The sequence below is a fragment of the Abrus precatorius genome, unplaced genomic scaffold (assembly GCF_003935025.1).
Source record: "Abrus precatorius isolate BTA unplaced genomic scaffold, Abrus_2018 Scaffold7, whole genome shotgun sequence".
Lineage (NCBI taxonomy): Eukaryota > Viridiplantae > Streptophyta > Magnoliopsida > Fabales > Fabaceae > Abrus > Abrus precatorius.
In genome coordinates, this window is record NW_020874417.1 from 241571 (window position 1) to 260979 (window position 19409).

The window sequence follows — 19409 nt, forward strand, 5'->3', positions numbered from 1 at the left end:
GTAATGTGAGATCAAGTCCAAGTAATATGATCATAAACACATGCGATATTTGGTATAGTAATTTTAAATAAATTTTTTAATTGCTTAACTGTATTCATTTACACACTTCCAAATCACTATTTTAATTAAAAAATTTAATCTTATTCTCATATTTTGTAACAATTGCTGTTTCTACTATCATTATATAATTATCCTTTATTCTAACTTTATCTTATACCGCTATTAATATTTTTATCCTTATCACATTTATGACTACTACTCACCTTTAATTATTATTGTCATCATTGTTATAATATTTTGAATTGATTTTGATATCATTATTTTATATTATAATTCTAATTTTGTATGTTAAACAGAAATAATAAATCTCACTATGTATGTAAATAAAACAAAACATTAATAATCACATAATTACCACCTGAATATCAATGAACAAGTTCGTTGTTGTCATTGTATCTTCACGTTTATTTTGTAAAATTAATTAAAAATTTATATCTACTGAACTAGTTAAAACTTTATAATTTATAGTAAATAATTGAGATAAAACATTTAAAATAGAAGATATATATACATATATATCCTTATAAGTGGAGGGGGGGAAAAAAAAAACTCTATAAAAATGGTGGTTCAATTCTATATTATTTAACAGAGTTAAAGTACAGTTGTAAATTAAGTAATTTGATGGGTAGTGTTAGTCATATTAAAAATATCAGTGTAAATGAAAATTTCTCATATTAAAAATATCAAGGAATATCCAGAATTTTCTACCGGTTAAACAATCTTTTAGTTTAGATAATAAGAGAAACAGTGATTCTATATATTTTTTATTTTGAAAATAAAATTTTTAAAAATATTGTCGAAGTGAATGAGAATACTTTTTAGTTATAGCAATTTTATCTCATCAAATTGATTATATTATATTAAATAATTTTTTTGCAATATTATATATAGATCCAATATAGAAGAGGCTGCACAACACAAGCACACATGTAAAACCTCCCCTTTGAAAGTCTTGTATATATATATCTTAGCAAACCCACCTTTTTCTTCTTCTTCTTCATCTACTTCTCTCTCCATATAATTTATCAGTAACAGTACATATGAAAGACCACCACAAAATGCAACACCGCCACCACCGTGAATTGACCTTGCTAAGCTCCACCGACTTCCCCCGCCAGAATCTCAGTCTAGATCCCATAATCGTCACCCCCAAAGACCATAGCGATCCTTCCATCAAAGAAATGGATTTCTTCTCAGATTCACCGCCCAGGTATAGTGATACTAAAAACAATATTAACCAGCACCAGCACCATCATCAACGTCACCCCAACATCTCTCAAGATGGATCACAAACTCTTCTCACCGATCACTTCGTAAACGTAAGTCTTCAAATTATACAAACGTAAGTCTTCAAATTATACAAATATATGGACTGGTTCAGAATTCATGTTCCGATTCCGCGTCTTCAATTCTGAATCCGCTACCACATCAATTCATTCTTTTAATTGCACTTTTGCTCGTTTATATATATTGTGTCATTTTTATTTTCTTTTTATTTTAATTACTCAGTCTTTTATTTTATTAACTAACTAAATTTAGTATCTATTGTTAATATCTTATTTAATAATTAGTAAAAATATTACAGAAACATAAATATTATTAATTTATATAAATTAATAAAATATATGAAATATTTAAATAAAATAATATAAATTGTTTTTTTTTATTCCTTATATATATATATATATATATATATACATATATATTAAAATTTATAAAAAGTAATACATCACGTATTTATTATATTTATAATAATTATAAAATAAATTTTTGAAATATGAGACTTAATTTAAAGAATTAAAAATTTATAAGAACTAGGTGTATATTATGGCTAATTCTTTTCTATTTGGTGCATATAATGTAATACAGACTGCGTTGAATTTAAAGTGTGCAAGTGCTGAAAGAACTGCAAATGATGAAAGTTCAAAAGCCGTGGTTCGTATGGTAAGATCTTTCCCTGATTTAAGTTTGAGAATCATGTATATAACAATTGCAGAAAAGGGAAAAAAAAGAAAAAGAAAAAGAGATATGATAAATTATTTGATGGACGAAAAAGAAAAAGAAAAGAATGTTATATATGTTATTGAATAATTTTATTGTATGAATTAATATAATATCTCTTTTAGGTTTTATACTTAAAACATTTGAAAATTAATGTTTCTCTCTCTCTCTCTCTCACAGCTGATCAATACACTTAAAAAGGAATTACTAAGAGAACAAGAAGAAAATTGCAAGTTGAAAACTATGTTGGATCAAGTCACCAGAAACTATAATCAGCTACAAATACTGCTCATCAATTCACAAAAACCTCATCAGGTAGGTTTATATATATGTTGAACACTACATTGTAATTGTGTCAAGATCTTTTCAGTATTGTAATAAAAATATGTGATTTATGCAACCACAATTATTGACAGTTGCAGAAATTACAAAAACATTTTGCAATTATATATAGTTTATAACATTTTTGTTAAATTATGTATCTCACAGATGGATGAGATTAATTATATCTTTTTTTTTATCCCATGAGTTATTTTTCTCAATCTAATTCTATGTATGTACTCAAATTTATTTATTTTCTTTGTTGTAACCTCTTTTTTATCGATCAAAGAAATGGGATAACAAGCATCACTTTAATTAAAAAGTGTGTACTCTATTTGTTAACTTTCGTGTTAATATTTTTTTATCTTTAGAAGTTAAAACTGGCGATAGAATATGAAACATCCACTTTCATTGAAAGATAATTAACATGTGTAAACATAGGCCACAAAAATTAATTGAATACATTCAGAGATGAAAGTGACTTGGTAAATATACTTAAACTAATAATGAAGTCTTATCACTTATGCGGTTTTAAGTTGACGTGCATGACTTAGGAGATAAGATTCTAAGTCAAAATTTAAGTTCACACACAAATAAAGTTAAATTCATGTACTGAACCTACATATATGGGTGAAATAGAAGGTAGAGACAAATTGGATGATGTTGAACTCAAATATTGTTGCATAGACTTGGGATAATAAGTTTGGTCAAGAGGTATTGGTTGTTTCGAAAACAATTCAAAGATAATTAATTACATTTACTAAAGTTAATACTGAAAAGCTGCAGGCTTGTCCTGATCCAACAGAAGATGTTGTTGACCAATCGTCCTCACAGAGTTGGGGATCATCCAAGAGTCCCAAGTTAGAAGAATCCAAAATCGAACTTCCTTTCAAAAAGGCCAAGGTTTCCGTGCGTGCAAGATCAGAAGCTCCGCTGGTAATAATTAAATTTCATTTTATGTGTTCCAACTTATACTGTCGCTTATTAATTTGAAATCATATGTGATTTTTCAGATTAACGATGGATGTCAGTGGAGAAAATATGGGCAGAAAATGGCCAAAGGTAACCCTTGTCCCCGTGCCTACTATCGTTGCACTATGGCTGTAGGATGCCCGGTTCGAAAACAGGTAAATACTTTATTTTTGTTTTCAACTTGCTATTGGATAAGTAGGACTAAAGAGAGGTAGAGGTCAGGTTTGTCTTGTAAAAAAGAAAAATTAATTTTAGCTTATTAATTTAAATGGGATAAATTCAAAGTTTGAATTTAGTTTTTTAAAAAGTTGTAAAATGTGGACTTTAATTTATTTATGATGTGATCATCTTTTTATTTATCATTTTTCTTTGAATGAATTTTTATTGATTTAATATTTAATAAATATCTTCTATTTAGAAAATGAAATGAAAATATTAAGATATAATTTTGTATTCGTAAAATTGTATTTAAATTTGGAAAAAATATGTTTTTAATAAAAAGGGTAGTTTTTTAAAATTATTTTATGATTATTTATTTAAAATTTACTCTCTACATATTAAATTAAGTACATCATTTATGATATAATATTAGATCAAAATATATTTTAAAAATAAATATATTAAATAATTATTTAACTACTAAGTAATTTTTGTATATATAAAGTATGAAAAAAAGGCAAATTACTTCGTGGTGTTTGCTTCATGAACAAATTAACCCCGTAAGTAAGATGAAAGTGGCTTGATTCTTAGGGATGTGTATCAAGAATGTGTTGAGAAGCAGAATCTATTCAATAATCTCAAATCTCAAATCTCAAATCTCAAATTGTCAGCTAAGAGATAAACTTAGTATAAAAAAAGTTATATAAATTATTAGGAAGTGATTAATATCAAATGTACAGAGATTCACTTTTATTAATTTCAAATATCTAAAAAAAGGAAGAGAGTGATAACAAGAAACAATGGTTCTATGAAAAAATGGGTAAAAAACTTGTATAAAATTTTGCAGGTGCAAAGATGTGCAGAGGACAAGACAGTGCTTATAACAACCTACGAAGGGAATCATAGCCACCCTCTCCCACCATCAGCCACAGCCATGGCCAATTCTACATCAGCTGCTGCGTCAATGCTTCTGTCAAGTTCAGGTTCAACAAGCAGCAATGAAACGTTAAATAACAGTGCAGGACTCTTCTCTTCAACACCCTACATCTCCATGGCAACCTTGTCAGCCTCTGCACCATTCCCCACTATCACTCTCGACATGACCCATATTCCCAATAATCCCATGCAACTACCTCTACCGTTGCATGTTGCTTCTTTTCCTCAATTACTGGGACACCCTGTGATCTTCCCCCAGAAGCTATCACATCCAGCTATGACTCTTGCTCAACTAGCCCAACAACGACTGCCTTCATCCATGACCCAGACAGTGAGCGCAGCCATTGCTTCAGATCCAAACTTCACTACTGCCCTAGCAACTGCCATCTCATCATTCATTGGATCACACCCAGGCAGTGATGCAAATAGTAACAACACTGGAAATGCTAATTCTCTTCATGGGCCATTTCTGTTCCCCAATTCCACAGTCACCAATTAAGTAGCAGTGAATGTTGGACTATTCTGTACCATAATACAAGTTATTCTCCGAGTTATATTATTTTTAAACACAGTTTCTACCCTATTTGTTTTACAATTACTTTTTTTTATTTCCTTCCGTCACATCATAGATCTCATCTCATATTAATTTCTCTTCTTTCTTATCTACTCTGGTCATAAAAGAATAATTAATGACTTGTAATTTCACCCCTTTATTAAAATATTGAGTTTATATTTAATTTAACTTATTTTGTAAAAGAATTATTTATTTGTATAACATTTTTTAACTTATGGCTAAAGACACACAATAAAAAAATATATACAGTAAGCTTTTAAGAAAATTATAAGATTGAAAATCATACAACAATATTAAATGCAAGAAATTTTAATAAATTTTTTTTATTAAGTGTTATTGGACACAGATTAACGAATAATTTTTGTATAATTTTAAAAATAAATAACTATTTAGTCATAATTGCTGATTGATTTTGTTTATGTTTTAAGTTTTGAAAAATGCTAACCAATATTTTAGTTAAAGAGTTAAAATAAAAAAAATATATTAAAAATACTATTGAATGAATATCTATTACAAGTTTTAATTAATTCCTAATTTAATTTTAAATAAAATTTTCATTTTTATTCTTTAATTAGTGTTCTTGGACCATTATTAGCAACTCCTTGATTTTACCATAGCATGGAAGATTTGGTTCATGGTGTGGGTACTTAGGAACTTGGAAGGAACAAAAAGCCCAAAAGATTTTACTGAATGGAGTGGAGCCCAAGACTGTGTTTTGGGAATGGAAACCTACGGTTTGTGGTATCCGTTGGATGAGTGAAAAGGGGGAATGGAGCGCGTTTCGATTCAATTTTGAAAACAGAGTGACCGTTGAGTTGAGGAAGTAAGTAAAGGAACGCAACTCTCTCATCAAACCCCACATTTCCTTCACACTATGAGACGCCATGGATGGCAACGCCCTCTCCATCCTTTGCAGTTTGTGGGAATCGCCGTTTACGTTTTTCTGGTTGTCTGTTTCTTCACATTCCTCGGACTTTTCCTCGGAAACCCAACTGCAGAGATCACTCTCACCCTCACATTTTCCTTAGTCGTATGTTTTCTTTATTATCTTCTCACTCTCAATCCATAACTCTCTTCGCAAACTCATTTTCTGATATTCCCCACAGGCTGTTTCCGTTATCTTTCTCTTCGTGAGGTGTACGGCCATTGATCCCACTGACAGAACCAGCTTTAGGAAGAAGAGAAGAGCCAAATCCAATTCGATTCCCAAGCTCAATTACGGGTTCATTCTTGGTCAAATTGTGATGAGGTTTTTCAGGAGGGTGGAAAGGAAGTTGCTTAGGACCTTCATTAAGAGGAAGTACTTGGATCCGTTTAAGACAAGTTCTCAAATGGACCCTTTACTTCCATTCCCCCTTGTCATGAAAGATGACGATGATGCCATTGCCCCTAATCTCAAAGACGACGATATCTCCTTTTGCGCGCTTTGTGATTTTGAGGTTCTTCAATTACTCAATTTTGTTACTTCATTTTATCTTGAGGCTGTGCTGCCGTCAAATATAAGCCTTCTCTGCTGTGAATTAGGTGAAAAAACACAGTAAGCACTGCAGGACTTGCAATCGCTGTGTTGAAGGGTTTGATCACCATTGCAGGGTTAGTGTTGTTCTGGCATTTCTATATTTCTTTTTCCATTTGGTTATTGAGATGTAATAATTGCGGTTGCTTGTTTCCAGTGGTTGAATAACTGTGTTGGGAAAAGGAACTACACAACATTCTTTCTTCTCATGATTTTCGTGCTTTTAATGGTCAGTGCTCACTCATTCGATTTTAGACCCAAAAATAAAGTGGTTCAATTAGGTTAGTTGAATCGTTTCCAACATTGTCCGTTACATGTATGTACAGCTTGTCATTGAAGGAGGGGCTGCAATTGCTATATTTATCCGGTGCTTTGCGGATAAAAGGGGAATAGAAAAGGAGCTTCTGAAGAAGCTTCATGTAGAGTTTCCAAGAGGAGTTCTTGCCACCATATGTGTAAGACTTGTCTGAACTGTTTTTTGGGCATTTCTGTTTTGGATTTAGCATCGCTTTTGATTTGCTTTGAACTTCCTGGAATGCTACATACAGGTGTTGCTTCTCTTATTGACAGCTTATAGCTCAGCAGCACTGGGGCAGCTTTTCTTCTTTCATGTGGTTCTGATACGAAAGGTAGCTTTCTTTCCTGCTTCTGAAACTATCAACTATCATATACTGCTATGCTTTAATAATCGGTTTGCCAAAGTGTTTAGCCTTCAATTTTTGCCTATATCCTTTTACTGGAATGTTCATTGTTATTGAATCGTGTTGTGTTTGTTATTAAATATTAATGCAGGGAATGAGGACCTATGACTATATCCTAGCGATGAGAGAAGAGAACCAAGCCATGGAATTGGAATCATTGGACGATTCTGATTTCTCTTCAGACGAGAGCTTTGATTTTGACTCACCTGAAAAGCCAACACTAATGTCAAGGTTTCTATGCAAAGGACAGAGGGTAAACCAGGTAAGCATCAGATAGTCATAGATTGCTTCATTTTATGCAGTGATTTAGACTCATAACTTACAGGGCAATTTGTTTTGAGTTTCAGAGCTCACCTAGGTTGTCTATCAGAATTGAAGGAGATACTGAACCTTCCCCCTTGATCAAGACAAAGAAGTTCCACGTAAGCATTAACCCATGGATACTCATAAAGTTGACCAGAGAGAAAGCCCTACTGGCAGCTGAGAAGGCCAGGGAAAGGCTTATGAAAGATAAGCCAATGGAGGAAAATACTTCATTAAAACCTCTTCCACTGGAGACAAAATGCGGACCATTGATGAATGCGGATAAAAATATGGACACAGAGGGATTTGGGTCAGCATCTTTTGTAGCAAAAGGGAGAGTTCCTGCATCACCAGGAAGATTTTCAAGCCCGAGAAGGAGATTTTCCGCTGGCTCACCGACGGTGTTCTCTAGCAGCATGATGCCATCCCCACAACACAAATATAGAAGCAGTTTCGACTTGAAATTAACAAGTGTGTCCAGGGAGCTTGATACACATATTTCAAGGCAGGTTCTATGTTCAGTCATCAGCAAAGAAGATAGCGAACCATCTCCAAAATAGGCGCTGTATTTTACTAGTTGAGATTCTCAACCTTTGAGAAAGATTTGTTGATATGTCCATTCTTCATGTCCATTTTCTATGTATCATTGATTCCTTATAATTTATACATGGGATGGTTCATCTATATTGAACATGGTTTCAATTTAATTTATACATGGGGTAGTTCCAGCCAGCTAATGAACTTGTAAGTATGGCTCATTCTGTGTGTCAATTTTTCATATAAAGGCAATGCAGTCATGTTTTCTCATCTATCCATTATTATTATTATTCTTGTAGTAGTGAAGGGAAAGTTATTTTAAACAAAGCTTTTGTAAGTAAGTATTTGCTTTACTTCTCAACAAGACGAGATTCTAACATTAGTAGGTCCCTCCAGTCCTTTTCCCAAATTGAAAACAAACTAACGATAATTATACTTACATGTTTTCAGAGTAAAAGAGATGTGACATTGATTGCATTCCTTATTGAATTCCTTAATTCAATCAAGGGATTTTAACTTCGGGGCAAAGTCAATAAGCTGCTGCTGCCTCACCCCAGAGCACCGCGCATTATCTCTAATATTGGTGACATTTGAAACAGACGGGAAAAAAGATCATAATAACCTCAACTCTGTCAACAATCAACGACATTCATTCCCTTATTTTATTTCGAATCAATGGAAACAAAAAAAAAATATTTTTCTTTCCAAATCCATATGTAGAAAACAAGACATGAAATCATTCAAATTCATATTTCTGATAAATCACTCAATTATTTGTTACTGCGCACGAGTTACAAGAAACAATCATCTCCTGGTATCATTCTGCTGACGGACAACCATCATAGGTCAGGAACATCATTCAACTTCTTCTGTCAGGCAAAATTTATCCTGTAGGGGAACTTTGGCAGCTTAAAAGTTTTGAACTCCATTTACTATGACAGTAACCATGAACCCGTGTTTTGACTACTCCAACTCTTTAAGTGGTTCGGTAAATAGTAACAGTCCGAAGTATGCTCAGGGAATATTCTCTCTTTGAGAGGCTCACAAACTTCTGGTGAAACCAAATCGGAGTATCCTTTAACATAAGAGCAGTTCCATGGAAATTTTGAGCTCACATTAAGGGTGATGTTTGATAAGCAGATATTGACAAAGTTGTCACCTCTAATACCCTGCATAAGTCCAGCCCGTTTGACTTTTTCCCCTGTCACATCCTTGATAGTAATCCTTTCTATTACTGGTAGTGCATCTGGGTCATAGGTGTCATCTGGATGTTCTCCATATAAACCAGTGAACCTAATAGCAATATCTACATTATCCAAGATCATGTTAGAGATATAGACATTTCTAACATAACCACCCCTGCCAGGAGAAGTTTTTATTCTGATTGCGCTATGTGAATAAAAAATTTTAATATCTTCTGCATGCACTTCTGATACACCTCCAGACATCTCACTTCCAATAGCAATCCCTGCACTTGTTGTTTTCCCAATGAGCCTGTGGATGTTAATATTTGTACTGGGTCTACCAAATGAAATGCCATATCCATCCCATCCACTTTTGATGGCAATCAGATCATCACCCGTGCTTATGTAACAGTCTTCAATACATACATTGTCTGAAGAATCTGGACACAATTAGTAGGTATATATTAGAATTTGATCAGTTTTTTGAAAGAAATTTGACAGACATTTGCACAGTTTTTTAAGTGTCAACGCAGAGCAGTTAACCTAGACAAGACAAAACAAATACTCTAGGAGATAAACAACGTTATTTCCATGAATGTATTGCACATTTCTAGAATTCAGTTTTTCTTTGGTCCAGATGAAAAATTCCCTTTAAAACAACTCATGACAAGAACTTTATATCGCACCAACACTGGATTAAAAAAAATATTTGATTTTAAAAATCAGTCTAGCGCATACTTGTGCATCGTCAATTAAATAGGGTGTGACTTTCCAGCCTAAGGGAGAATACTGACCTGGATCAATCCCATCTGTATTTGGTGAACTAAGAGGAGCAAGGATTGTGACATTCTGAATTGTAACATGGCTGTTCATCCAGAAAAACAGTCTCAAATCTCCCCCTTAATCATGAAAGCTTCACTATTGCATAGTTTTAAAATGGTAATTTAAGTGCATGATCGGCAAATATGTATGGAGATATAAACTCAATCCTTCTTAAGGGAACAAACCTGCAATATACAGGGTGAATAGTCCAAAATGGAGAATTCAAGAAAGTTACATTTGAAATGAGAACCCCAGTTGAATTCATCAACTCAACCAAATGAGGACGTGTATAATCCAATGTTTTGTTCCGAAACTTGTCCCACCAGATACTCCCTTGACCATCTATAGTTCCATTGTTACCTTCATTGGGACACCATGGCATTAATATATTGAAATACAAAAAATATATATTTTTTCACACCCCTGGGGGTATATACACCTTGGGTGGGAAGAGAGATGGGAAAGAAAGAGAAACAAAAAGATGGATGTGATGGGTGATGTGATGGGAAAGGAAGACATAGATAGAGAAAGGTGCAAGGGGGTGTAAAAATTGGGGTGTGAAAAATCATGATGGATTGAAATATCCTCATTGAAAATTACCAACCTATTATGACAACATCAGTCAAATTGCGCCCATAAATGAGGCTTCTATGCCTTCCACCTGGCAACTCCCTTCCACGACCATATGATGGTAGAGGATCCACAACTGGCCAATCGTCAGAGTTCTGTAACAAGCATGCCATGGCATTTATTTCATATGTTACATATCATAATTGAGACAGCAAGGTCTGAATAGATTAAACTATCAAAATTTTTGGGACTTGAATCAGTATATAAAATACATAGATAGATAGATTGCTTAAGCCCAAAAATAAATCCTAGCATTGTAAATCAACACACAAGTAATTATTAATTCCGTAAGTATCTATTATTAATTAACTACATTAAAACACTGCCAAATTGATTAATATGCATAAGAAACGTAGCTTAGGAACGTTATGTCTATGCTGAAAGAGACATTGCAGTATGTTATAATTACTTTGCAGACAAGCCAGAGTAAACACATTTTCCAGATATACTAATCTTCCTTTTTCTTGCATTTCACTATATTATTCACAATAAGCAGCTTACTGTTGATCCAAGAATTACTGCATCCTTGTCCAACCACAAAGTTAGATGGCTGATGAGATCAAAACTTCCAGTTAACCACCGGCCAGCAGGGACAAAAAGCTTGGCTCCACCTTTGTCAGCAAATGAATTTAGGTAAAAGATGGCATTCTGAAATGCTTTTGTATTGAGAGTGATCCCATCGCCAACTGCTCCAAATTCGGTAATGCTGACACTGTGAGGTCGAACTTCCTTCAAGTTTATATGTTTGTGGCATGAGCTGCTCCACACTGTCCATGGGCTACAACTGAACAATGCAAGAACCAGAAACACATTCACCAACTGCAAGAGAAACGTGTCAACACCAATTAGAAAAGCCATCATTGTGAAATTAAATCATTTTTTTATAAAACCGTGATCTTCATCATCTGCAACAAGAGCAGGATCTTAGCAAGCATCAATGTTATGAAATTACAGAGACATAAAAGACTGATTGAAGTATTTCAAATTGCTAAGTTGAAATTCTACTCAGATCAGCTACATTTTGTCAAACAGTTGAATAAGCAAGAGTAATAAGAAGTAAAATACAAAATAAGTTATACTAAGGTAGACAGTGTAGAATCCATCAATGCTGTTCTTGATCTCTGTAAAAAAAATTGTGCTTTTAGATCTTACTACTCCACCCACCCACAACTAAGCTTGACAGTGGAAACCAAAAACTAGCATTGTATTGAAACCTCTTAGGGGAGAAAGTAGAGGGAATAAAAAGCAAGAATCAAACACAAACTCACAGTTGAAAGTCTCTTCATAAGAGTGAGATCCAGTTGTCCCTTTTGACCCAATAACCTGACCAGAGGCAGAGCTTTTGAGGCAACCCCAACGACCAATTTGGAATCCTCCTTCTGATAAACAAAAGGTACAGAAACAGAAGAGAGAGAGAGAGAGAGAGAGTAAAAGGATCAAAGGAGGAAGAAGAGAAGGGTAGTTTTGGTTTATTGATCAAACTGTTGAGCTAGAAGGGAGTGTGATACAATACTGATTGGATGGGTCATTTGAGAGGAGTGAGAGAAGAAGCAGCACCACCCAACCCAAGTAAAAATCATTGACAGGAACTGTTGATGCCCCTCAAAAATTAAGCAGTAGGACCCCCCTCTCAGTATGTCTCTCTATCTTCCTCCAAACTCTTTATCTCTCTCTCTCTCTCTCTCTCTTCCTCTCTCTACCATTGTGGAACCAACCAATCCAGATAGCCACCAACACCAAGCAATGATTTTGAAGACAGGACTCGCTATGAAGAAACCAGACAGCATCAATAGAGGATCACGGTGTCTGGTTTGGGCTTTTCACCGGTTCCATTGCTCAAACAGTGACGCTGAGTTCCAAAAGACAATTTCAGAAGCTTGCATGAAGCTCCACTTCCCACTATCTTTCTTGTTCCTGTATTTCTCGGAGTAACCTATGATTTTTATCCTAAACCAATTCGTGTGGAGTATTTGACTAGTCTACCTTTTCAAACACTCCACTCCATGTTTATTTCATTAACCACCTTTTCTATTTTCTTTTGTTTGTTTTATTACTTTGATTCGTAAATATGTAATTTGTAACCCAAACAGGGGAAGAGAAGAAAGTCGCAAATGTGCAAAGCGTGAAAAGGAACAATGGGACACATTTGCTAAAATTACCAAAACCAGTTTGCGGTAACCACAAGTGACTCCTGAAAATAATTACTGTCTTTTTTCGAAAATAAAATAGTAAGTGTCATATTTTAAAGAACAACAAGTGCCATTTCTTGTCATTGTTTAATTATGTATCTTCTCAATGAGAAAACATGTTAGGGATTAAAAGTAGAAAATCTCGTGTTCTTTTTTTCTTTTCCAAACAAAGAATTATTATGTTAAGGGTGGATAAAATTGGGATTGGACCGAAATGAGGTTGGCCATTTATTGTGGAAACTGAAATAAAGAAAATGAGATTCGTCGTTTATTCAGTGTCCCCATTTGAAGATGATAATAATAAATGAAAATACAGTCCGTAGTTGATGAATGATGAAGACAGAGGACCCATCTCACCTTCGTGTTGCTGTTACACTTTTGTGCTTCATACAACATGTGGAAACAAAATTACCTGTTAATTTATACAAATTATTTCATTATTTATTTGCTATTGATTATTTTGGTTTCATTTTAATCAATTAGCTTCACTTCAATTTTAAAATACTTTATTTATACTTTAAAATAGATATAATTTAATTATAATTTTTATATTATTCTTTAATCGGATTCAGAATTATAGTTTCATCTTAATAGTTTATACTAATTATTCTTGAGCTTATGGATCTTCTTCAAATGATAGGTTGAAATTTCGACGCGAATGGAGTTTGACTTCTTCAATAAATGGTGGTTTGGTATGGGAAATGGATTTTTCGTTCTTCTTTTTCTTGGTTGAAAATAATTCTTGTTGGGTTTCCTTCAACATTTTGTATTGAGCTTTGAAATTTTAATTTTAAAAAGGGAACTTGAAAAGTATACTATATAATAAAATATTATATTATTGATTATTTTAAATATCTCATTATAAATTTATAATTAATGTTTTTTGAAATAAATTAGTATTAATGAAAATAATTACAAATTTTAAACTATCCATAATTAGATAACTAGTTAAAGAATAAAAGATAGCAAACCGATTTAATATAAAAATTTGTAAGCCATATTTGTTATAGAATAAGTAAGATACAAATTATATGAGAGTGAATATAAAGTTTGTCTTGTTTTAAATAATGGAAAATTAAATTTATAATATAAGAATAATTAATTTAGATAATTGAGAATAATATTTTACAAATGACTTTCCTTAATATTTTCTAATCTCGAAATAGGATAGCATAATCACTTGTCAAAAGAATACTATATCGTTTGAGTAAAAGTCAACTTAATTATTTTTATTGATTTGAATGAGTAAATTTTTAGAGAAATACTTATAAAAAATAAGTTAACGTAAATAATAAATAAAATTTATTTTATAAGTTAAAAATAATTTTTTTAAAATTTTATAAAACTAAATGAAAGAAATTCTTATGTCTTCTAAAAAATAAAAAAATATAAGTTATCTTTAATTTATAAAAAAATTATTATTTTTATATCTTTTACGAGATTTCTCTAAAAATTTATTTAAACAGACCGTAAAAAGTTGCGAAGAAGTTCGGTTCCACTTAAATTAAGAATCTTCTAGACTAGATTTTTTGAATATATAAATAAATTTTTCAAGTAATATATGAATATTATTAAATTAATTTATTTTTATTAAATAATTAAAATTGTATTATATAATTATATAAATAATTTAAAAAAATAAAAATTCATTAACATTAACTTTAAAATTTTGATATAAAAAAGGCAATTCTTTAAAAAATTGTTTAAAAATTCTTCTAAAAATAATTTAATTCAAGAATTAATATTCAAAAATTATATATGCGGTTAAGAATTTTTAAAAAATTATTAAAAATTAAGTTAAAATATATGTCTTCAAATTTTCTATAAAAATAAATGATAAATAAAAACAGTTAGATATTATAAATTTATATTATATTTAAAATATATTTAGATTACTAAATAAACTAAATAATAACTTATACATTAAATAAATGAACTTATTAATCAGCAGTTGGTTAACATAACAAAAAAATAAACAAATTTTTATAATTAATACATCTATAAATATATTTACATTTCCTTTAATTTTCTATCAAAAACAATAGAAAAACATATAAATAATATTTTGACAATTTTTCTTACATTTTACTTTTTGGAATTAAATAGAATAGATCCGTATGCGTAATAACGTTGGTAAAAGAGGGAAATAGCAAAATAGTAGTAGTTGGTAGAAAAGCCTACGAATATGATGAGAATCACAACAGGGAAAAAGGAAAATGTGGTCCCAATTAAAACTCTCCTTCAACCAATGAAAAACGCTTTAGGAAAACTACAAGGTTTCTTTTGTTGCAATTTACAGTGAAATATTTCATCATTAATTTGAATTGACACCAAAAAAATACCATACATTAATGGTTTCACATTAAAACAAATATACTAAAAGTTATTTTTTTAAAAATCTCTCATAAATTAAAATTAATACTAAGAGATATAATATATCCTACTTAATAAATAAAAATAACTCTTAAAAATATTTTATTTTAAAATGAAAAATGAAAAATGAAATTTACTATACAAGATTGATTAGCTTGACCTATAAGGGAAACTGATTCTGCTTCTAATACGTCACAATCCATTTGGTATTTGCTTATATGAACGAAATCTTGTCTTAATTTTGTTTTTCATTTTTGCTTTTACATATGAAAGGGTACATCATCCCACTTAGACCCTTTCCTGTCTGATACAATATTGGTAAAATTAGTCATGCCCTACTTTTAATAATCACCGCATGGCTAAATTTGGTTCAACTTGATATATTATTGATTAGTGTACACTTAATCTATTCATAATCTGCTATTTTGTCAAATTTTGCTCAACAGCTAGCTTGGACCCACAGCCACACCACATTGCATATTAAGAATTGTACAAGACGAAGGTAACAACCTGCTCATAGTACATTCATAATTGACAAAAATATTGAACAAATATCTTTATCCCTCTCCTTCCAAAGAGTGAGTTTTCTATAAAATATTGAAGTATTTTACACGCCTTTTTGTCTATATGTATATAAACAACAAACCAAAAGAAGATAAGTAACTACTGCCAACCATTCAAAAGGTTATATAATAGCAACAGCTACCTAGTTTATATGAATATAAATTCAACAGCTACCAAAAATACCAACTCTCATCAATCCATGTTTAACGCTGTGAATCACTCTGGCTCATGTTGACATATGCTTTGCAGGTAGATTTTAGGTATTCTTCTTGTTATAGTCATGTATGATATAAACTTATAAACAATGAAAACGAGAAAAACAAAACTGTAACTCACTGTTTGGTTGAGAGGAAACAAAACGAGGGAAGGGAGACAATTTGCAATTTAAATTAAAGAAAAATTAAAATTAAATGAAAAATCTCCACTACTATTATTCATTAAAGAGGTAAAAATTTGGAGATTAGGAGAAGTGGAGAACACCACTCACATTCTTAGTTAAGTACAGTCTTAGTTACATGCAGAATAAAAGGCACTAGCCACCTTTATCTTTCCATTGATAGCCATGGGATAAACCATTCTTTTGACTCTATGTGAGTGGTTTGCATTGCATTGAAATGGGTAATGGTACGTACATTTCACTTTTATTTTTTCTCCCACTTCTTTTTCTTGCACCAAGACTCACAAAGTCCACAAGAAGAAGGTACGTCCCACCATTTCGCTACTCGAAATAAACTACATTAGCAATGGTTCACAACCCTTTTCTGAGTATATCAATGGCGTTCATTATCATAAGGCTTCCATTTACTAATAAACGTAATAAATTCCAAGTTTTAAAATTACTTTCCATTGTATAATTTTATCTGAAAAATTAAATTATTAATACAGATATGAAGGGCATATTAAAAATATCATAATATATTATAAATATTTAATGTACTGATAATATGTATCAATTTTTTACACTGAAGAAATTATTTTGTAGTATGATATATTATACTATTACTATAGACTTGTATATACTAATAATTTAGTATTTTTACATATAAATTATATTAATAAAGAGTAATCCCACTGTAATTTTTTATTTATTAATATTTTTTCATTAGATTAGTTTCTGTCAGTATAATAATTTAACAAAAAATTAAACTAATAATATAAATATTATAATTTTTCTGAATAATATGATATATTATACTAACAAGATGATTGTATTATTACAAATATTAATATATCTTAATATATTAAATGTTAGCCAGTTCAATATACTTACATGGCATATATTCCCAACCCAAAGCCCAACTGTGATGGGCTACTGAAAATCTTACGAAGCCCAAATATATGATGCGAAACGCTGCAGGAATAAAGTAGGGTTCCCCCTCTCGTGGCTTCTGAATTATGCGTTGAACGCAGAAGTGTGATTTGAAGCTTCAATCTTCAACTCTGCGACCTTTATATCGTTGTTTGAATGCGATGCTTTGGTGTGATTGAAGTTGAGAGTAGAGTATGGGCAGTGCTAAAACTCCAAAGAAGGATGGAAACAACTCAAACTCAAAATCAAACTCAAACTTTGCTTCCCTACAAAATAAGTATGCAGTCACCTCCCCTTTTTCTATATATCAAATTCTATTCAATGTTTTGTTATTATTTAATCTCTGTTACTATCTGCAGTTGCTATGAGGGAGAACGTCTAACTAATATGCTACAATCAATCCGTAGGTAAAATGCGTTTTAAACTTTTGTTTTAATTAATCTTCCAACATCATTTGATGATCTCGTAATGCTGTTTATTGAAAATCTCAAGTGGGGGTTTGAATCAAGGTTTTAACTGTGTAAAGAGTGAAATTCTCAACTACCTTGTTTTCAGTTGTGGGTGTAATCAATGATGGTGCAATATCTCACCCCATCTTACTATTACTAACGCTTGTTCTGATGAACAGGGAGATCAAATCTACAAGACAGTTAGATGGAACTTCCTTGCCAGAAAAGATATGGTTAAAGGTTTAACTTCTTGGTTTATGAAACTATAAAACAATTGTTTAAATTTATTAGGAAACATATATACTCATTCATGTAACTGTTCTGTGGATCCTCGCAGCAACAGTTCGCTATTGGGGTCAATGATGTAACTCGTGTCCTCGAGCATATGAAACCATGCAGTGAGTGGGAAAAATCTACTCAACTTGTTCCTTTAATCAAAAGTAATAATAAGGCATCCTCAGTTAAGCTTCAGGTTGAATTTCTCTGTTCTGCTATGTTAAATATGTAAATCTTTAGTCAATATCTTATTTAGTATCTGCACCTTTTCTTATTAGTTCATTACTTTTAGGTAAATCCTCCAACATGCACTTCTGATTTTTTAACATTTACATTATTTATGCTTTACGTTATGCAGGCTGTGCTTGTAGCTTCTGACTGTAACCCACGATGGCTGACAAAGCATCTGCTAAGTTTGGCTTCATCAAGGAGTGTGCCCCTGATCTTTGTTAGAGATAATAAAGAAGGTTCTTTGAGATTAGGTGAACTTGTTCAATTGAAAACAGCCATTGCTATTGGAATTAAGGTGAGGTCCTGGCCTCGCACTGAAGTATCATGTTTGTTTCTGTTATTTTTAGAATAAACAATAATTCTTTAAAAATTTCTCATTTGTCAAAAAATTAGAAAAAAAGAGAATATTTCTTTCAATAAGTTAATATAAACATGCACTCACTATTTCTAGTTTTACAATTTTTATTTTTTGGGAAAACTATAACAGCCTCGCACGAGGAATGACCAAGTTTTATGTGGACTTTGCTCCTAATTTTCAAGATCACAATAAACCCCCTTATTGCTCAGTCCTTCCTTACAAGTTTCTTGTTATAAAACAATCAACCTTAAAAGAACATTTAACGCCATTTCACCGGGGTTCTTAATGTAGAAGTTATGTTAAGAGAACTTTTTGCATTGTTGGAAACAGGCAAATGCGACTTGACTATGCCTCAAAATATCACTTAATCTTCCCGAAGTTATTTTGTATTTTTTGGGATTTTGGGTTACCGAGTTATTCATTATATTACGATGAATGCAGGTTAAAGGAAGCGCCATAAATAAAATTGTTGAAGAAATTATTCAAGGCGATGAATTTAAGCTTTCACCAGACGGGGCAAATTCAGCAAAGAATATTTTATGTGCGAAGTGATTTTCAAGACCGTAACGAAAGTTTATTTGATATTGTCACAGATGTAAATCAATCATTATAGTTTGGGCTTATATCTATTTTTGGCCCCCTTATTTTAATGGTGTGGTTCTCTTTTTCCTTTAATTTTTTGGGGGGCGGAGATTGAAAATGGTGTAATTATTATTATTATTATTTTGTAAAGTTTTATAGCGTCTGGGCATTATAATTTATATTTTACAATAAATTACCACAGAAGATCTTTTGAAACTTTTTATAGCTTGCTGTGCATTTGGAAATTCTTTCGCTTAATTGCATTTTTGTCTTGATTTGGATTACGTATTATTGTGGTTTCAAATCCTTTAAAATAAGTTTTGTTTAATCATAGTCTTAAGTTATATTTAAATAAATTAAGT

General features: G+C 31.7%; 4 protein-coding genes across 5 annotated transcripts; 3 read left to right on the forward strand and 1 right to left on the reverse strand.

Moving 5' to 3' along the window:
* Positions 1–1100: 1100 nt before the first annotated feature.
* Positions 1101–4948, forward strand: LOC113873757 (probable WRKY transcription factor 47). Its single transcript, XM_027512056.1, has 5 exons — positions 1101–1379; positions 1930–2004; positions 3169–3318; positions 3396–3509; positions 4361–4948. The coding sequence occupies exons 1-5, from the start codon at positions 1101–1103 to the stop codon at positions 4946–4948; spliced, it is 1206 nt and encodes a 401-aa protein (XP_027367857.1).
* A 949-nt stretch (positions 4949–5897) lies between these two features.
* Positions 5898–8103, forward strand: LOC113873618 (protein S-acyltransferase 18). Its single transcript, XM_027511819.1, has 8 exons — positions 5898–6053; positions 6130–6462; positions 6548–6616; positions 6697–6768; positions 6866–6994; positions 7088–7168; positions 7332–7493; positions 7588–8103. The coding sequence occupies exons 1-8, from the start codon at positions 5898–5900 to the stop codon at positions 8101–8103; spliced, it is 1518 nt and encodes a 505-aa protein (XP_027367620.1).
* Positions 8104–8716: 613 nt separating this feature from the next.
* Positions 8717–12853, reverse strand: LOC113872315 (probable polygalacturonase). Of its 2 annotated transcripts, XM_027509777.1 has the most exons (7): positions 12230–12853; positions 11985–12095; positions 11218–11535; positions 10691–10811; positions 10272–10446; positions 10059–10129; positions 8866–9704 (listed from the first exon to the last, which is right to left on the reverse strand). In XM_027509777.1, exons 2-7 carry the CDS (start codon positions 12000–12002, stop codon positions 9013–9015), a joined length of 1395 nt encoding a protein of 464 aa, XP_027365578.1. In that variant the 5' UTR covers positions 12003–12095; positions 12230–12853; the 3' UTR covers positions 8866–9012. The 2 variants fall into 2 exon arrangements, with proteins under 2 accessions (XP_027365577.1, XP_027365578.1); XM_027509776.1 differs by having other exon boundaries at positions 8717–9704; positions 11985–12853.
* Positions 12854–17209: 4356 nt separating this feature from the next.
* Positions 17210–19269, forward strand: LOC113872821. Its single transcript, XM_027510654.1, has 6 exons — positions 17210–17428; positions 17511–17558; positions 17780–17840; positions 17938–18072; positions 18235–18402; positions 18907–19269. The coding sequence occupies exons 1-6, from the start codon at positions 17346–17348 to the stop codon at positions 19015–19017; spliced, it is 606 nt and encodes a 201-aa protein (XP_027366455.1). The 5' UTR covers positions 17210–17345; the 3' UTR covers positions 19018–19269.
* Positions 19270–19409: the final 140 nt, after the last annotated feature.

Coding starts and splice junctions, on each gene's coding strand:
- LOC113873757 (XM_027512056.1), top strand. CDS start 1,101: ATGAAAGACCACCACAAAATGCAACACCGCCACCACCGTGAATTGACC. Junction 1,380..1,929: donor TCACCGATCACTTCGTAAAC/GTAAGTCTTCAA, acceptor AATGTAATACAG/ACTGCGTTGAATTTAAAGTG. Junction 3,319..3,395: donor CAAGATCAGAAGCTCCGCTG/GTAATAATTAAA, acceptor GTGATTTTTCAG/ATTAACGATGGATGTCAGTG.
- LOC113872315 (XM_027509776.1), bottom strand. Junction 10,447..10,690: donor GACTGATGTTGTCATAATAG/GTTGGTAATTTT, acceptor GTCCCAATGAAG/GTAACAATGGAACTATAGAT. Junction 10,130..10,271: donor ATTCACCCTGTATATTGCAG/GTTTGTTCCCTT, acceptor CTGGATGAACAG/CCATGTTACAATTCAGAATG.
- LOC113873618 (XM_027511819.1), top strand. CDS start 5,898: ATGAGACGCCATGGATGGCAACGCCCTCTCCATCCTTTGCAGTTTGTG. Junction 6,054..6,129: donor CCCTCACATTTTCCTTAGTC/GTATGTTTTCTT, acceptor TATTCCCCACAG/GCTGTTTCCGTTATCTTTCT. Junction 6,769..6,865: donor TGATTTTCGTGCTTTTAATG/GTCAGTGCTCAC, acceptor ATGTATGTACAG/CTTGTCATTGAAGGAGGGGC.
- LOC113872821 (XM_027510654.1), top strand. CDS start 17,346: ATGGGCAGTGCTAAAACTCCAAAGAAGGATGGAAACAACTCAAACTCA. Junction 17,429..17,510: donor TTTGCTTCCCTACAAAATAA/GTATGCAGTCAC, acceptor TACTATCTGCAG/TTGCTATGAGGGAGAACGTC. Junction 17,559..17,779: donor ATGCTACAATCAATCCGTAG/GTAAAATGCGTT, acceptor TCTGATGAACAG/GGAGATCAAATCTACAAGAC.